General features: G+C 36.2%; 1 protein-coding gene across 1 annotated transcript in view; it reads left to right on the top strand.

Moving 5' to 3' along the window:
- The window catches only part of ZNF385B (zinc finger protein 385B), a 326,144-nt gene that overhangs the window by 247,320 nt on the left and 59,656 nt on the right, over positions 1-19,168 (top strand). Inside the window, exons 4-5 of the mRNA XM_077776342.1 lie at positions 3,718-3,756; positions 7,995-8,105. Coding sequence (XP_077632468.1) covers positions 3,718-3,756; positions 7,995-8,105 — 150 coding nt within the window. The remainder of the gene's footprint in view (positions 1-3,717; positions 3,757-7,994; positions 8,106-19,168) is intronic.

Below are 19,168 nucleotides of genomic sequence, written 5' to 3'. Positions count from 1 at the left end.
TCTGTCAATGAAATATACAATCTTGTGTGATGAATCCCAGAGCTTTTCAATGATGGTATGGCAATATGGAATTTCAGTGAAAGATATCAATCTTTCTAAATTCATTTAAACAAAAAGGNGAGGAAATTCTAATCTGTGCTCTACTCTGATTGGCTGCTTCAAATCTCTGGGCCAACTCCACTCATATTTTCTATAGAGAATATTGACCACCATTAGGGAGACTCTGGAAAGGGATCCTAGGATTCCATTTCATTCCTGCACAGTCACATACTGCTAATTATTAACCAAACTCTTAGCCTCAAAATACTCAGCAGCCTACAATATTTGATAAAGTAGTAGTAGTAGTAGCAGTAGTAGTAGTAGTAGTAGTAGGAATAACTTTATTGAGACTAAGACTAAGATATAACATGGCCTATTATTTTCTTAGGTACATGTTGTGTACCTAAAATATTAGCCTTTATACCAGTTCTGAATGACTGGTTAACTTTCCAGTAGAGCAATGGTATCCCATTGTACTGGGGACACAGCTGATTTGGTTTGCAAGGCAGAGCTGATGTGTGGTTTCAGCAAGAAGCTGGGGCTATGTGGGGGAAGCATCTTTCCATACATATAGCTCCTTGTTGAATCATCAGTCTGTGGAGAGAGTGGCACACCATTTGTCTTCCTTTCAGTGATAATGGTGGCATCCATGTGGACCCCTGTCAGGGTGCTGTGAGTAGGAGAAGCAGTGTCAGTACGGTGAGTCTCTGCGTTCACACATTCCAGATGCAAAAATGCAGGTCTCAGGGTAGCGTGCAATTCCAGTGTAATGTTCCGTGTGGATTACTTTTATTGAGCTTTCTGATTTGAAATCCAAAACAGTACAAAGCTGTGTGGTTGAGCTAATGTTGCCGATGACATGCAGTTGTTTCTATTTCTTGATCTTTGAGAGAAGATATGTGTCTTTGTGATAGTTATGTCTGTTTTGTTTCTATTTTAGTTTTCAAGGATTTGAAAAAAGCAAAACGATAATATTAAGGCACGTGGTCAGAGTAGTCAAATATAAAAGGCAAAACCTTTTTTGAAAGAACTGCCGAGAAGTATTACTCTTCAATGATGTAGCTATCACTTTTAAATGTGTCACTTCATTATATTTGGCAATTTAACAAGACCCCATTGTCACATTCTTTTCCATAAATCCAGTATTGAAAAAGGAAGGGATGAAAAACTGTCATTCTTTCTGTACTATTATGATAATATTGCACTTAAAAAAGTGATGCTTTGCCAAACTTCCAGAAAGCGCTTAGTCACAAGGGTTTAGTAGTTGAGGTCCTCTGAGCAGTGAATCGAGGGCATGCGTAAATGATGACCTTCCCCTGCTGTGTGTCACCTCCAAGTGTTTTTCTGGGTGCAAGCCCAATGGTTACAAAGAGGACAAGACAGCCTGAATTTTTACATATGGCTCTCCTGAAGTTACACAAGAAGATATGGGCTTATTCTAAGAGTGACATAAATGGATCAGAAAGAGAAAAATGCAGACTCCCCTCTGCAGGAAACTTACTTAAGCCTCAAGTAGGCTTCATGTGTAGTTGGAGTAGACAGCCATCCTTCAGGCTGCAGAAGCGCAAGAAACACTCACCCTTTCTTCAAATCTCACACCCATCACCAACACCACCTGCAAAGCATGTCATCCCTGCTCCATGTTCTGTTAGCAGGCAACAGCGTGGGAGAGTCTCCTGCCTGAGTTTGGATCCTGGCTTCAGACCTTTGGACTCAGGGTGACAAGGTATTAAATCTCTCAAAGCCTCAAATTCCTCATTTGTAAAGGAGAGTAATAATCGTATCTGCCTTGTGCGATGGTGGAGACTGTACAAAATAATCCCTCAGGGTAATTCCTGGCACACGATTAGAGCTCTATAAAGCTAAGCTGCTCTTATTATGGTGTTTATTGTTGTTATTCCACAGCTAAAAAAAGGAATTGAAAGGCAAATACCCTGGGAGGTTAACACATTGACATCACTGTTAAAGGGAGGATCTTGAATGCTTAAAATGCGAGAAAATCAGAAAATGGAGAAAAGAAATCCAAAGTAGGGATGGGGCAAGGAAGACAGAGCTTTAAAATCACTTCTTTTTTCAGTCCCAGTTTATACTGTTGTTGTTGTTGTTTTCATTTTTTCACTTTACAATTATAAACATCTTATGTTGGACCTATCCTGCCCTACATAGTCTGGAACAATATCTGACATATTAGGCCTGCAGAAATGTTTCTTGGATGACTGGTTTTTATTTTCATTTATTTTCTAAGTTTACTTTTATTTCTTTTGAGAGAGAGATAAAGGACAATCAGGGGAGGGGCAGAGAGAGAGGGAGACAGAATCCCAAGCAGGCTCTACATTGTCAGTGTAGAGCCCAATGCCGGGCTCAGACTCACAAGCCATGAGATCATGACCTGAGCCAAAACTAAGAGTCAGTCACTTGACTGAGCCACCCAGGCATCCCTGGATGACTGATGTTTTTATTGTAAAAGTCCAGGAGGCCTGGCTGACTCAGTCACTGGAGCATCTGACTCAATCTCAAGGTCATGAGGTCAAGCCCCACGTTGGGTAGTTGCATGTGGAGATTGCTTAAAAAAAAAATAAAACCTTTAAAATAAATAAATAAAATAAATACATGTTAACAGTAAAAAACTCAGTCTCTACTTCTGTTTAATAGAAAAGCTAGTATTACCTATTCTGTTGTATAATAAGCACTTACCAGATGCCTTTCGGAACACTGGTTAAAATAGATGGCTAAGTTTCGTATGAAATTTCTCCATCTTTAAAAATAGTACAGATACCTGGCCACTGAAGCACATTGAAGAACACCTTGTACAATTCTTGAGCGGTCTTTTTTGCTTTTTAATTGGGTGGTGCTCAGTTTACTCCAATACCCAGACCCACTTGAGGGCTAGTGCAATCATTTTAGACTCTTTCAAGAATATAGATCATATTTCAGGCCTTTGAAAATTATTGAGATAGTAGGGACGTTTGTATTTCTCTGGTCTTTGCCTAAAGTTCCCCCTAGCAAAATTACCTAGGCTTTAAATATCATCAAGGATGAAGCCATTTGATGCGATGTAGCCCCTCCATTCAGGTCTCTCTCCACCCATAGCCCTCCTCCCACCATTAGAGATGTGCTGCAGTGTTTCTTTTTCCCTGCAGCTAAGTTTTATTTGCAGCTGCATATTTTTATGTGATAGCCTACACTGCGAAAGTGTATATTACTTTGTGCTATGCTCAATGAAAATAATACTTTTTAAAAATTCACAGAGATTTGTGGTTCCATAATCCTGGTAAATACATCAAAGATACCTGTTTGCTCTTATTCTGATACTGAAAATATAATAGATGGTGTGATAAGGCCAGCTTCATTAATTCATTTATAAGTACTATAATATAATAGTTAATTTGTCCATACATAGCCTCCAATTATCTCCTCAATTCCTGGTAATAGCCACAACCCCATCTTTCATTTTTATTACCTACCAGTTAATTGCACTAATAGGTTTTGCTTTTCGTTTCTACATGATTTTTATTAGGAAAAGTGGCAAGTGTTAACTCTTGCTGCTTTTTAGTTAGTAAGCATTTCAGGTTTTTTAATCCGAGATGAACAAAGAAAATGAATTTTTTTTAATTTCATGTAAATGTGCTTGCTAGCCTCAAAATTCCAGATGACTACTTCTAATTTTTACTTTTTTAGAAAAGAAGAGGCTTATTTGGGACCAATAAATTCTGCCAGGTAAGAAATATCGGTAGCTAGAGCTCTGTGGGGTTTTTTTCCCATTACAAAAAAAAACCTTCAGCGTTATTTACCAATGAATCACAATTTTCTCAATCCATATACAGCTTTCTTATGTAATGTGAATGAACATGAGGTAACTTAATATGAATATTTAACAAAGCATTTGTTCATTTTAAGGTGATATAAGCATTTTAATAGAGATGTTTGAAAACACTTGTTTATTTTGAATAATCAAATGTCTATGAGAAAGCCAATTGATGGAGCACCTGGGTGGCTCAGTCTGTTAAGTGGCCGACTTCAACTCAGGTCATGATCTCACAGTTTGTGGGTTCGAGGGTTCGTGGGTTCTGTGCTGACAGCTCAGAGCCTGGAGCCTGGAGCCTGCTTGGGATTCTGTCTCCCTTTCTCTCTGACCCTTCCCTGCTCACACGCGGTGTCTCTCTCTCTCACAACTAAATAAACATTAAAAAAAATTTTTTTTAAAGAGAAAACAAATTGATCCTTTAAAAGAAAACTCTTACTGTCATTTAATTGTAATAACTCCAATAATTTTCCCGAGTATTCTACATAAGAGATCATTATGATACATATATATACTTTTGGCCACACTAAATTGGCCACTTGCATATATCACATTTCAAGATTTATGAGAGTGTTTTATTCAACCTAAATGTTTTATTCATCCTGAAAGCTGGAAATTGAATAAAAGAATCACCACTAATTTAGTTATACATATCTCATTATAATTACAGAGAGCTAACATGCATTCGTGGAAGAAAAAATTATAAAAAATAAAAGTTAGTATAAATTAACATCATAGTTATTATTTTCATCTAACTTATAGAGTGTTACAGAAATGCCAAGAAAAGAATTCAGGATTTTATCACTTAATACATTTAAGAATGAAGAGAGAAGGATTGGAAAACCTTCTCTCTATTATTCCATGTCTGGATCCCATGGAAATGACTCAGGTACTTGTAGCTACTGTGTCTGGTGGCAGATACTCAAAATATCAGCTAGATAGTATCTGTTTCAAGGTATCAGCTGAGTCAGCAAGTGGAACAATCATTTTTAAACAATTTAAAGTTTTCTTTCCACTGAGTCATGTTCCCCAAAATGACATTTGAATCAGAAATATAGAGGGGTGTCTGGATGGCTCAGTCCCTTAAGCAACCAACACTTGATTTCTCCGCAGGTCATGATCTCACAGCTTGTGAGATTGAGCCCTGCATCTGGCTCATGGGACCTGCTTGGGATTCTCTCTCCCTCTCTGTCTTCCCCTTCCCTGCTCATACACTCTCTCTCATAATAAATAAAAATTTTAAAAAAAAAGAGACATCGAATTCTGTGATAAACAGCACAGGAAGACAAAAGAGATTTAGATGGGGTGGGAAGGGGCTAGAGAGAGGGAGGAAGGGGCAGGGGGGAGTGAATCTTTTCCCAAAATCTCTGTAAAAAAATATAGAGAATCAAATGGAAAATAGAGAAAATCTGTTCCAAGTGAGAAACATAAGGGATGAAATTTTTACATGATTACTGGTAAGTTGTGCAAAGGATAAAAGGCAGCAGGAGTTAATGATGGGTGGCAAGTAATGGGATAAAAGGGCTATGTTGATTTTATGAAGATGAGTGGGATTATGTGTATAAAGTAGAGAAGTCATTTCTGGTAAGGTTTTCTTGAAGGAATCTCCATAGTTTTTCTTCAGAGAGCAGATGGCTTGGGAACCTGCCTGCCTTTGTATCTGGAGTGCTCATCCACAGTTCACCTTTTAGGATAAATTGTGCCCAGTCTCAGGAACACCAGGGGATATTTTCAGGCTGATGTGATGCAGACGTGAGATTTAAGAAGCATAAAGTTGTATTAGAAGCTGTTTGAAAAATTATATTGGCAGCTAACAATTTCAAAAATTTAAGACTAATGTTTATATTCAAGGGTCATGTTGGAGCTATCAGCAGACATCTTGGTTTCCTAAAACCTTGGGGCTAGATTATTTTAGATGTGTCTTTCGTCTGAGTTTCTATATGGTGGTATGGGAGCCACAAGAGTATATACATTTATTTTAATAATGAAAGTTTTAATTTTTAATGTCAGTTTTCATTTTTTTTAATGTAGGAAAGAATACATTAAACCTATGATTTCATGAGTATTATTGCTATGTTGTCAAAAAGTCAATTTTAGTTTGATATGAATGTGGCAAAACTAATGAAAGCAGCATGCAGAAAACTGGTGTTTAGGGAAAATTCACATAGTTTTATCCCATGTAGTTCACACCGAACCAGGAAGTGTTTTTTAGACCCTAAGAACAGAAAATATCAATAAATTGCCCTTATAAACTTTGCAAAGCAATTTAATTTTTTTCATCCTGTCATTATAACTAGGCTATTTTACTTTTAAGCCTGTTCAAACTGATTTGCTATCTCTAGTAACAATCAGAAAGCACAGTTTCAGGGCGTGTGGGTGGCTCAATTGGTTGAGCATCAAATCAGGTGATGATCTCATGGTTCATGAGTTTGAGCCCCATGCTGGGCTTTATACTGTCAGCGCAGAGCCCGCTTTGGATTCTCTACCCCTTTCTCTCTCTGCCCCTCCCTGACTCATGTTCTTTTTCTTTCTCAAAAATGAATAAACATTTATTTAAAAAAAAAAAGAAAGCATAGTTTCATGTTTTATAAGCGGATGAATGAGACTTAAGGGTATACATTTGTGAGTAACCTAAAAAAAAAGAACTACAGTTTTATTTTCTGAACTTTTGATATTTTCTTTACCTGTGGAAGGCTTTTTAATTCTCATTAAGTACACTTCATACATCAATTATGACCTTTAACAAAAGAAATCTCCAGATTTTCCAGTAATGATATTTTACAATTGGTAGTTAAACGTTACACTCTTAACAATTTTTTCTTTTTTATGTTTTAAATTATCACACTTAAAATTGACTTTTTGGGAGTGCATGTAGTTCTATAAACTTTAACACTTGTAAATTTGTGTAACCATGACTACAGTCAGGATATAGAATAGTTCTGTCACTCCAGAACATTCCCCGCTTTGAAATTTTGTTCTGTATAGTGGGAATACATCCTCCTGTCATTCCTCTTAAACTCTTAGCAAAAAAAAAAAAAAAATTAGGCTACTTTACTATTCAATAATTCTGTAATCCACCCTCTTTTCTAATGTACTTAAGTTCTTCTAATTGCTAATTTTGTACTTTGTTGATTTATATTCCTCATAAGGATTGGTATTCATTTCTCCTCTCTACCAAATATCATCAACTAATCCAATCCTAAACTCAAACCTCAGGAGATTTCCTACCTGATGGTGTCAGTGGATCTGTCCTTATTCGTGTTACATCTGTTTATAAGTAATGCTTTGTTCATCGTCTGCATTGTTTTCTTACTGCCAGTTGTCTGATGTTAATGCTGGAGATTATCTGGAGTACACAAGAGAATCACCACTCTGTCTCTCTTTTTATAGGCTCTGCAGATAGTGTTCTTACCTTTTCCCAGTATTTTCATGGCTTTATGCCATACTTTATCTATGGTTGAGTACTTTCATCACCATTAATTTCTCTGAATATTTATGGAACATGCAAACCAAAGGAAGGGAAGTCAAAGGTTTTAAGTCAAAACTACTTGACCAGTATTGAAAAAAGGTTGCATGTTAAACAATCTGCTTTGGGTGTTTGGTGTACAATTGTGACAAGCATTTCAAGTAGGATGATGTCAATCTATAGCACATGAAACATTATTTTAACATAAAGATCAGCATTTTCTATGTTGTAGTATCAGCCTGTCATTTATAATTTTGCCATAAATCAGTAATTTAGAAACTTAAATATATGTGTAGTAATCATCATTGAAGTCATTTCAGACCATCTTATGTATCATCACCTCATGTAGGGAAAACATTAACAAGTGAATTTGGACCCTGACGTTTTGATCTTAAATTTTCTTGCTTTATGGTTCTTTTAAGGTTTTTCAGGCTTCCTTATATAGGTATAAGATTTCTTGAGATGTTGTGATTTTCCTGTGTTTTTGTAGGGGCGGTGTTATTATTTCAATCTAGTTTTTTGTTCTTGTCTTTAATTACTGGAAACAAGTGCATTACTGTTGAATGAGATTCTTTCTCATCCCTGTTTAGGAGCTAAAAGTTAAATATAGATACTTCTACTGTTCACACTAATGTCTATCCTTTGAAGTTATAAACTGACTATTTTATTTTATCATTTGCTCTTCAGATGGATCCTGTGCAAAAAGCAGTGATTAACCACACTTTTGGAGTGTCCATTCCCCCAAAGAAGAAACAAGTTATTTCTTGTAATGTCTGTCAGCTTCGCTTTAACTCGGATGTGAGTATTACCTTTTCATTGCTCTCTATCGTCTGTCAAGCTGAAAGTCTGATTGTTCTGGATATGTACATCTGGATATGTTCTGCATATTTACATGCCCTTGAGCAGCCACTGGTGGCCCATTTTCTTTGGTGTGCCGGATTTGGATTCAACATAGAAACTTGAGCAACTTGAGCAACAGAGTGGTTAATACCAAAAATCAAGAATTTCTCTAATCTGTTTTACCTGTATCATCTTATGCTTAATCTCACCAATTATGTTTACTTTATAAAAATACTTAAATATATTTTTTAAAGTCTAAAATGCAATGAATGCTGAGGAAAACCATTGTTATTTCTCTTTATAACAAGTGTCACATTTTATGTGTGTATGCCAAATCATATTAAATACTTGAGGGAATAATTTATTATACAATTTATACTTTCCCACAACATGGAAATGTAGGGAAATCCTTGTAAATTATTTTATCTGGCCAGCATAACCATCCTGCTAAAAAAAAAAAAAAGATAAAAGAAAAGGATATAAATCATTTATTAAAGTAGATTTTAAAATGTAGAAATAAGAAACATGAAAATAAATAATATTTGAATGTCTATAATACCCAATTACCAAATAAAGCCAATGACCAAGACAAATCTGAACCTGGAGCTGGATATTATATGTATTATTTCCTGAGTTACTCTATCCCAGAAGCCATTTTTCAAAGAACATGTTACAGGATTCATGTTTTTTGAAAATAATAAATACTCTTATTTACATATACCATTAAATGATGTTCTGATCATTCTATATAGGAAATATAATAAAACTTACAGTCGTTGGAAAAGACTTTTTTCATACTTTTGTCATGCTTAACATGATTTGTAGAAGCATATTTAATGCAACTTCCTTTAAAGGTCAAATAAATTTTTTTGGCACTTGATAAAATCTTCTTCAACTCCCTATTCAAGCATTAAAGTGTTCCCCCAAAATTGAGAAATATATGGTATCAATTCATTTGAAGTCTCAATATTATCAGCTGTCCCCAGATTCATCTATAGACCCTGAACAATCCTAATCAAAATTCCAGAAAGCATTTTTGTAGAAAAGGCCAAGCTATTTTTTAAATTACATAGAAAGGAAAACCCTATAAGAGCCAAAACTTAAAAAAAAAAAAAAAAAAGAACAAATTTTGAAGACTTCCACATCTTGATTTCAATAATTACCTTAAAACCTACAGTAATCAAGACTGTAATATTGGTGAAAGAATAGTAGACACATTGATCAATGGAACAAAACAGAGTCCAGAAATAGACCATGGCTATGTGGTCAGTTGATCTTCAACAAAGTTGCAGTGACAATTCAATGGAGAAAGTCTAATCCTTGCAATAGATAGTGCAATTGGATATCCACATGTAAATTGAAAAAAAGAACCTTGATGGCTGTCTCACACAAAATTCCAAAATTAACTCAAATGGATTATAAGTATAAACTTAAATGTATAAAACTTCTAGAAGAAAACACAGGAGAAAATCTATGTGACCTTGAATTAGGCAAAGATTTCTTAGGAAACAAAAAGCATGAGCTATAAAAATATTGATATGTTAGGCATCATGAAAATTAAAAACTTCTACTCTTCAATGACACTCTTTTACTGTTAAGAAAATGGAAAGAGCTACAGACTGGAAGACAATAATGTAAAACATGTCTTGTATTCAAAATATTTAAATAACTTATAACTTCATAATTAATAATAAATAGACAAAATATTTGAGCAAGCACTTGACCAAAGAAGAAAAAGGAATGACAAATGAGTATGCAAAACAGTGCTCAGCATCACTGGCCATTAAGGAAGTACAAACCACAATCGGATACCACCACACCTATTAAAATAATGAAATTAAACAAATTGATAATACCAAGTGGCAAGGATAAGGAGCAACTGGAACTCTCATTCATTGTTGATAGAAATACAAAATGGAGCAAGGACTTTGGAAAATAGTTTAATAGTTATTTATAAGAAATTTTTATGACGTTATAGATACATTTTCCATTCAACCCAGCAATCTGACTTTTAGATCTCTTTTAGATCCAAGAGAAAGGGGAACTTATGTTCATACATAGGTGTTACCTATAGTAGCTTTATGCATAATTGCCCAAAATTGGAATTGACCCAAATATCTATCAATGATGACTGGGTAAAAAAACAAAAGGATAGCCATACAATGAAATACTGCTTAGTGATAAAAGGAATGATGTACTGATGACTTCCTACAGCATGGGAGAATCCCAAAGGTATGCTAATGAAAGAAATTGGGCTCAAAGACTATATACTATAGGATTGCACTTATATCACTTTCTGCCAAAGACAAAACTATGGGGACAGAAATCAGATCAGTAGTCAACAGGGACTAAGGGTGAGGTTAGGGAATTGACTACAGAGTGTACCAGCAATATGAGGGAGCTTTTTCAAGTGTGAAAACATTCTATATCTTCATTTTTGTGGTGGTTACACAACCGATTTTTTTTAACTTATAAAACTAAATACCTAAAAAGGAATTTTATTGCATAAAAAATATACCTTAGTAAACCTGGCTAGAAAAAAAATCAATGTGATAGGAGCCATGAAATATTTTGTAAGTAGAAGACTAATTAATGATAGAGACATAACTACAAAATATATGGAACGACAACATTATTACTAGATTTAAAGTATATTAATTAAAGGAAATTCACAAGAAAAGACAGAATAATAAATGCTAAAATAGATCCAAGTATATACAACAGTTTTGCATAGTTATCACCAAAATTTCTATAGTCACATAGGGAAATTATAGTCTCTGTAACTTTATGAATATAAAATGAAAGTGTTGGGGTGCCTGGGTGACTCAGTTGGTTGAGTGTCTAACTCTTGATTTTGGCTCAGGTCATGATCTCATGGTTGTGGGATTCTCTCTCTCTCCCCCTCTTCCCCTCTTCCACTTGCTCTCTCTCTCTCTCTCTCTCGAAAATAATAAATAGACATTTAAAATGGGAGCGTTCACTACTTAACTGACTGCTTACAAAATGATATGTCCACCTGAAGACATGATCCATTCTTATGTCTAGTATTCCCACTGCAGCAAGGCTGGATGTCAAAAACATCTCATAATACAAACAGATTGCAAGGTGAAATTGCATAAATTTTGCAACAAAAATAGACTTTCATGAAATCTAAGAACATGTCATGTTAGAGAATTGTTTGATGCAAAGCCACTGACAATAGATGATCTGCCTGTTAGAAGAGTTAACTTAAGAAGAAAAAAATAACAAGGTTAATGATAGATAGGCTCTTCCAAAAGAAAAAAAAGGTTTTGACTATCAAGTGAAAATAGGATTTGGGGGCAATTATGAATCCCTTGAATAAAAAAAATAACATATTTACATGGTTCAAAAACCAAATTAATTTTAAAACATGCATTGAAAAATCCCATTCCATCCCATTCCCCATCTTCCCACCCTGGAGGCCATTCCCTGTATATCTGTAACCACTTTGATATTTCTTGCATTATCTTTCCTGAGTTTGTTTATACAAATATAACCAGGTATAAATATTCTTATTTTCTCTCTGCATGAAAGTGTACTATTCACACTTTTCTTTGCCTTGAATTTTATACATAACAATATATCCTAGAGTATTGTCCCTATCAGAACATGAAGAGGTTCCCTCACTGTTTTTTTTACAGACGTAGGCAAAGTTGTCCATATCCTAATCTCTGGAACCTTTTACTATGTTACCTTATTCAGCAAAGGGGAATTAAGGTAGTAAATGGAATTAAGGGTGCTAATCAGCTGACCTTAAAATAGATTATTCTGGGTGATTTTATGGCCCAACGATCCTTATAAAGTAGAAGTGGGAGACAAAAGAGAAAGTTAGAATGATGTGATGTGAGATCAACTTTACTGGCCATTGCTGGCTTTGAAGGTGAAAGAAGGGGCCACAGCCAAGGAATGTGGGCAGCCTCTAGAAGTTAGAAAATTAGGAAAATTTATTTTCCCCCAGAGCCTTGAAAAAAGAACAGTCTTGCTGACACATTGGTTTTAGCCCAATGATAACCATGTCAGACTTCTGACATCCAGAACTGTAAGATAATAAATGTGCTGTTTTAAACCACTAAATTTGTGGTACTTTGCTCTTATAGCAATAGAAAACTAACAGAGTAGTCTATATGTGGATGTTCCATAGTTTATTTAAATAGTCCCTTATTGGTGGACACTTAGGTTGTTTCTGAACTTTTAGAATCACATAGATTTTCATAGGAAATAAATTCAGGCCTCTTGCCTCGAAAGCCATAGCTCTTTCTATTATGTTATAGCCTCACATAACAATTTTACTCATTTTTCTTAGCACTTATTGTGCTCCTGTTTTATGCCAGTCACCACACTCAGCTCCAGAGACCAGCAGCAACTGTTACTAGCAAACAGTATGAATGAAAGCACCTAAGGATGAACTTTCTTAGGTCCTCTTCCGCTGTATATTTTTATGAATCCATACATAGAGAGGCCACGCAATATAGAACCTTGGATTAAGACTTTTTAAATGTGATTTAAATCCTAATTCTGAACTTGATAAGTCATTTCATCAGTATGAGTCTCAGTTTCCTCTTGTTATATAACCTAAAATAGACTACATGATCTTTGAGAGGACCATTCCAGCTCTATGATTAAAAGTCATTTCTATGGCATTTCTGTTAGAAGGACAGGGTATAATCACCTCCGCCTTACAAGTGGAACAGCTTAGACCCCAAAAGAACGACTACAAGTTTTGTTTTTCATTTTGTCATGGGTTGGGTTACAAGGAGGTATGCCAATCTCCTTTCCATGCCCCAGGATTACTCTGGGAGTAGATTCAACTTTGACTTGAATTTCATTTGATGTCAGTAATTTTCCTGATATTTACCGATATAGACATGGACAAATTTATACAGGTGAGCATGTGACCCCCCAGCTTCCTTGTCACCACCCAAAAGTTCTGTTGATAGTGGAGAAAGAAATTAATTTCTGAGTCATGCTAGACTCTGGGCAGTAAAGCCACAAAGTCTAGATGGCAAATTCACAAGTGTGACATATACATGTTCTCAGTGTTTAGTAATGGTGCTATAATCTGCATAACTGAGCTCTGAAACTGAGCATTTTTTATTTGGGGGAGAGTTTATTATTTTATAATTACCCTATTTACATTTTAATGTAAGAATTAAGGAGATGCTCATCTTTATTTTCTTTAATAACATTTCTAAATCAGCCTGAGACTGAATTGGCTTCACTCTTCAGTGTAGAAAATATGTTTATTGAAAAATCTGGAAGGCAGATTTGCACAGTAAACAGACTACATTCTGCAGTTCTCCATTACCCATGTAAAATGTACCAGGGCAGGCTTCATGCATTAAAATTCAATGTGACCTAGTTTAAGGGCCCCATAGCCCCCTTTGTCCAGCTTTTATCGTCTCAGTAGAACTCCACAGTTAGAAAGCAAAAGGCTACGGCTTTATTTACACGATATACTGTTATGCAAATGAGCAAGCATTAATCACAAACATTTCCCAAATGAACCTTTACAAATTAACACCATTAACTTTGCCAGGGGCAGGCACTGCAGTCCAGGAATAATATGTCTTTCCCAACTGAGTCCCAGACATTTGCACAAATTTGTGCAGCACCCAAATCCTTAGTTTCTTCATGACCACCCTTTTTTTCTAACATGGTTGAAGCTGAGTGAGTTGTCCTAAGCCTGAATGCCCCCTTCTTCTCCGAAGAATGAGTGTACTGCAACTACAGTGTGGTCATAAACTGAGAAGCCTAAATCTGAATCTTAACCCTTTAGCTGGGAAATATATTACTAGAGTTAACCTTTGCCAGGGAAATTAGGTCTGTATCATTTTGTAGTTCTTTAAAAAAAAAAAAAAAACCTCAAAATTATTGGGCTTTTGGTTTTCACATGAAAAGACCAGAAACTAGAGCTAACATAGACTTTTAAAATATTTTTGAGGCTAAATGTTTTCTTTTTTTGGCTAGGTTGACAGTTGGCAGATCCTAAAAATTTTCTGATTTACATGTTAATTTCAATTCTATGGATAATAGTAGCAGAAGGATAAAGGAAACTGATCCTCAAACAGATCTTACACAAAATCGGGGCAACTCGATTTAAAAATAGAGATGATCTCCTTTTATTATTAGTATCATCTCAGAATCTCAGAACACAGTTAGTCATAAATACCTTTGATATACTACTAGGTCCTTTATGCTTCACAGGCAAATTGAAATGAGAGCATAATGATCTTTTTAATCAAGTTTGATATACTCTAATTTAGGAATTGACCCTGAAATTTTGATACTCAGCATTAATACCACAACTGATTAAGCTTGAGATGCAGTGTCCCTAATTGCTGACCCCACAGGCTTTCATTACTCATTTGGTGCTAACCCATATGATGCTTCAGATTTACAATATTACCTTTGCATAGCACTATAAACTTTGAATCACTTATGGTCCTCATTTTCTTTACCTTACTTTGTAAGGTGAAATCTTCCTCTAGATTTTTAATTCTGTTGTGTTGTTCTTTGTTTCGTTTTTGCACTTCGGTTATCCAGGAGCTTGCTCTCTCATTTTAGTTCTTTTTGTCGTGTTCTATTTCCTCATGTCTCCAGGCCTAAACAGATGACCTCATGCCATTTCATTGATTTGACTAAGTACAAATGGACGGGAAATGAAGGGTTCGCTTAGAAGTTAAAATGTCAGGTTGACCAACCATTTGTGTGGGTGACCTGACTCTCCTGTTCTTTACTATAAATCTCTCTGAAATTTCAGAAGGTGCAGTCCTTCTACAATCTCCATCAGTTCCCGTCTGAGCGCAGTTGGTGTGTAATCGGTCCGTCTGCCGGGCCTTCCCTCAGCATTTTGCATCCTCGCCTTCCTTGCAGTTTTCATCTGGGTAAGGTTAAGTAAGCCCTCCTGGTTCTTGCCACCTCTCTCTCTCTTTTTTATTTTGATCTTATGCCCACTTCCTGATTTCTTGAGCAGTTCACAAAATACAGTACAAATTGTCCGTCTTGCATAAACAAACTGCCCCCGTCCACCATCTGCCATTGAAGAGGCTTCAGTGCCATTTCTGCCAGAGGACCTGGCATCCTCTGTCATCCGGCAGAGATTGTAGCAGTCATGAGATTAGGGAGAAAGCCACAGCTCTGGAGCCCACGTAAGCGCCCTTTCCATGTGCTCTTGGCTGACCCTCCATCCCCTTTGGCCACCAGCCTGACTCCACCTCTCCACCAGCTGCCATGGGGCAGCAGGCCCCGCGGCAGCTGCTGTCCCTTCCCTGGGAAGGGCCGAGTCGCTGACAGCAACCCATTAGACTCTGCACTGAAAGATGTTCCTCGCAACAAAAGCAGAAGAGGCACTCAGCTGCAAGGGCAGCTACTTTCTTTTTCTGAAGGGTCAAGCTTTTTATTAGTCACCATATGATGTTCTTCCAGGAAATTCCACATTTTGCTATTGGCTGCCTAGTGCTTGCTTTCACCTCCAGAAATTCTGACCATGAGTAATCAGTGTTTCTCTTTCCCTGTCAAAACATGGTCTTTTCTATTGAACGACCACATTTCTCCTTCCTTTGTTCTCTATCTTCCTTCTCCCTCGCCCCTACTTCCTCACTCTCCTCTCTTTCCCCTTTCTTCCTCTTTCTCTGGCACAAAAGTACAACAAATACACTAGTTTTCCTGTCCTTGGACATCCGTAGTGTCTTCATGAAGCATTTTTGAGGTTAATAACTGGATTTATTGCTTTATGTTCAGAGGTACTTTACATGGAAAAATTTCCTAGAAGGCAAAAACAAAAACAAAGCAAACACATTGAGCTAATTATTTGAAACTCTAACCAGCATATTATATTTAAAAAATAGTTTATATTTTATTTCCTGAATTCTCAGGCATTACATTTGACAGTGCATTACTCTAACCAATATGTTAAGGACAGAAAGCTTTGAACATTCTTTTTTCAATATTTGACCCTTCCTACATCTCCACGGTCACATACATCCAACAAATATCCACCTGTGTTGATTCTGCAGATCAACTCTTAACCATTCCCTACTCTCCCAAGTGCATACACAAGCCTGCCACCCATACACATCTGCTCTATTTCTCTTAAAGCCTTCTAGCAGCTTCCTTAGTCTATCCATTTATACTATGATTATATTCATATAACTGTAAAGAAATAGTGTAAATACAATTATGTATAATGAGATATATATAATTTGCTATGTATATATGCATATACGGGGTTTTGTTGTAAAGAATTGATGCCGATAAAATATGAAGGTTAGAATTTTAAAAGTGCTGGTGCCTAGGTGGCTAGGTTTCCCCCTGTATTAATAGTGGTCTCCCATTCAGCAATGAAATAAGCCATGGAAGTCGGTCCTCACTGAGAGGAAAGTTTATGATAAAGAGGTTTGGAGAAAGCCACACTTAAGCTGAATTCTGACAGTGGTGAATAAATAAAGAGATACCAAAGTAATAATAACCTCATTGCTGGGTTGGGAACCGAAAAGCTAGTTGTACAGTTCACAACTGTCTACTGTTAAGCAGTACAAATTTTTAGATAAATGAATAATTTTGTAAGTTTGAAAAACCAACTGGTTCTGTCAAGAAAAAGCCACTGAAGATAGAAGGAATCAATAGCATCAAATGGAAATCTAGAAAATGATAGCCTGCTTTTGTCAAACATTTTACATTTTTCCCATAAATAAGACTATTTATATTGATTTTTAGGTGTGGAGGGTAGTGAAGCAGATAGGAGGTAATTAAAAGCATAAATCTCAGGAGCTTGGGAAGGTAATTCCGTGCTTTGCAGACAGAGCTGACAAAATGATGAACATTTTTTGCTTCAACTTGACAGAAATATAGCAAGGGTTATAGGGAAAAGGAACATTCCGAGCTCAAAGTCTTCTTCAATAGCTCTGTTTAACACAGCCCTTAGTAAAGTATAGTTAGCTTTTTTGAAGCATATAGTAGTTACTTACTAAATTTAAAAAAAAAAAACTTGCCTCCGAAGTAGGCAAGTAATATTACAAAAATGGCACACTTTCTCAGCACTACCTTATTTTATTTTATTTTTATTTAATTTTCTTTAACATTTATTAATTTTTGAGAGACAGAGCATGAGTGGGAGAGGGGCAGAGAGAGAGGGAGACACAGAATCTGAAGCAGGCTCCAGGCTCTGAGCTGTCAGCACAGAGCCTGACATGGGGAGTTGGGGCTCAAACTCATGGACTGCGCAATCATTACCTGAACTGAACTGAGACACTTAACCAACTGAGCCACCCGGGCACCCCACCATTACTTTATTTTAAATGTGTGTTTGGATAATTGAGAACAGATCTTAAATTTGTCACAAGGAAAAACTAGGATAAAGTGAAATTTTTTATTTTTTTTTATTTTTTTAAAATGTTTTATTTATTTCTAGGAGAGAGAGAGAGAGAGAGAGAGAGACAGCATGAGCAGGGGAGGGTCAGAGAGAGAGGGAGTCACAGACTGAAACAGGCTCCAGGCTCTGAGCTGGCAGTCAGCACAGAGCCCGACGCGGGGCTCGAACCCACGAACCGCGAGATCATGACCCAAGCGAAAGTCAGACGCTTAACCGACTAAGCCACCCAGGCGCCCCAAAGTGAAATTTTTTATTTTTATTTATTTATTTTTTTGTGTGAATTTTTTTTAAAAAGGTGAGCATTATAACTTATGAACACTCATCAGGTCCCACTGAGCCCCGTGTCGTGCTCACAGCATGGAGCCTGCTTGTGGTTCTCTCTTCTCTCTCTGCTCCTGCTCGCTTGCTCTCTCTCTCAAAATAAATAAGTAAACATTTTTTAAAAATGAAAATAAATAAATACAAACTCATCAGGTTCTAAACGAACGAGGAAATTATGTAACACAAATAATTCAATATTTTTCTGGCTTTTCTTAAAACAGAGATGCCTCACATGACGTGCTGCTCTAGGAATTTATATGTGTTCAGTAATATTCAGAGTTACCATGATTAGCCAGCCTGATGCTGTGACGAATACCAAATATGAATGTTACAAGGAAAGTACCAAAAACCACATATCAGAATATATTCTCAACAGAAACCATCTAGTATCTACAATTCACTATGAGTACTCAAGCTTTGGTACATTTCCACTAAATACAGGTTTGCTGGGCAAATATTAATAACACATTTTTAAAATACCACGGGACTTCTTTTTTTCCTGGGTAGAATATCTGTGTTAGCAACTCTTGTAGGTAAAAATGAAAGGATCCTGAAAGGATTTTCAAGTTATTTTGTTGGTGATTTTGGCCATCTAAAATTTGTCTTGCCACTTGGAGGTTGAGGAAGATTATTAAAAGCTTGTGTGTATTTTCCTTCTTTGCATGAAACAGATTTCCTTAGTTCAGATTGGTTGTGGAATCCTTAACAAGTAGATTCATGTTTTACTCAATTTTAGTGGTTTGGGATTCTTCAGCTAAAAATTTATTTAGCATATAATTAGAAATTAGGTAGAATTTCGAGGCTGAGCATTTGCAGTTTTCCTCAATAAGTAGATGCTGCTTTAAAGTTATATTCACACTCTATTTTTAGGACATGTTTGTTTCCCATAGTTTGTTTTATATTCTGTGTGCCTCCATGGGCAATTGGCTATAATTTTCAAAGCCTTTATAATAAGAATAAAAGTAATACTTATGTAAGACAAAAACAAAACAAAAAAAGGCTGGATGCAGCAAAAAGTAATTTTATCCACTCCATTATTGCTTTTAAGCAAGTGGCTGATTCAATACAGTTCAGATTGTCCTGCAAAAGAGGTAACTTTTAGCTACTTTCATCTCTCAGAGAGCATCAGTTTGAGTAAAATGTGACATCATTTGCTCTAGAGACTGGAGAACTTTACATATCGAGGGTCAGCACGATTGATGGGGGGAACCTGATTGATCATAAGACATTTTATGATACGTGGCTCAGGTTGGGAACAGAGGATAATAGTGTATGAGGAAGCCTTGCTTTAGTCAATTACTAAAATTTC

This window comes from Crocuta crocuta, unplaced genomic scaffold (assembly GCF_008692635.1).
Source record: "Crocuta crocuta isolate KB4526 unplaced genomic scaffold, BGI_CrCroc_1.0 scaffold17, whole genome shotgun sequence".
Classification (NCBI taxonomy): domain Eukaryota; kingdom Metazoa; phylum Chordata; class Mammalia; order Carnivora; family Hyaenidae; genus Crocuta; species Crocuta crocuta.
Note: the sequence above shows the minus strand (reverse complement) of the source record. Positions and strands in the feature narration are given on the sequence as shown.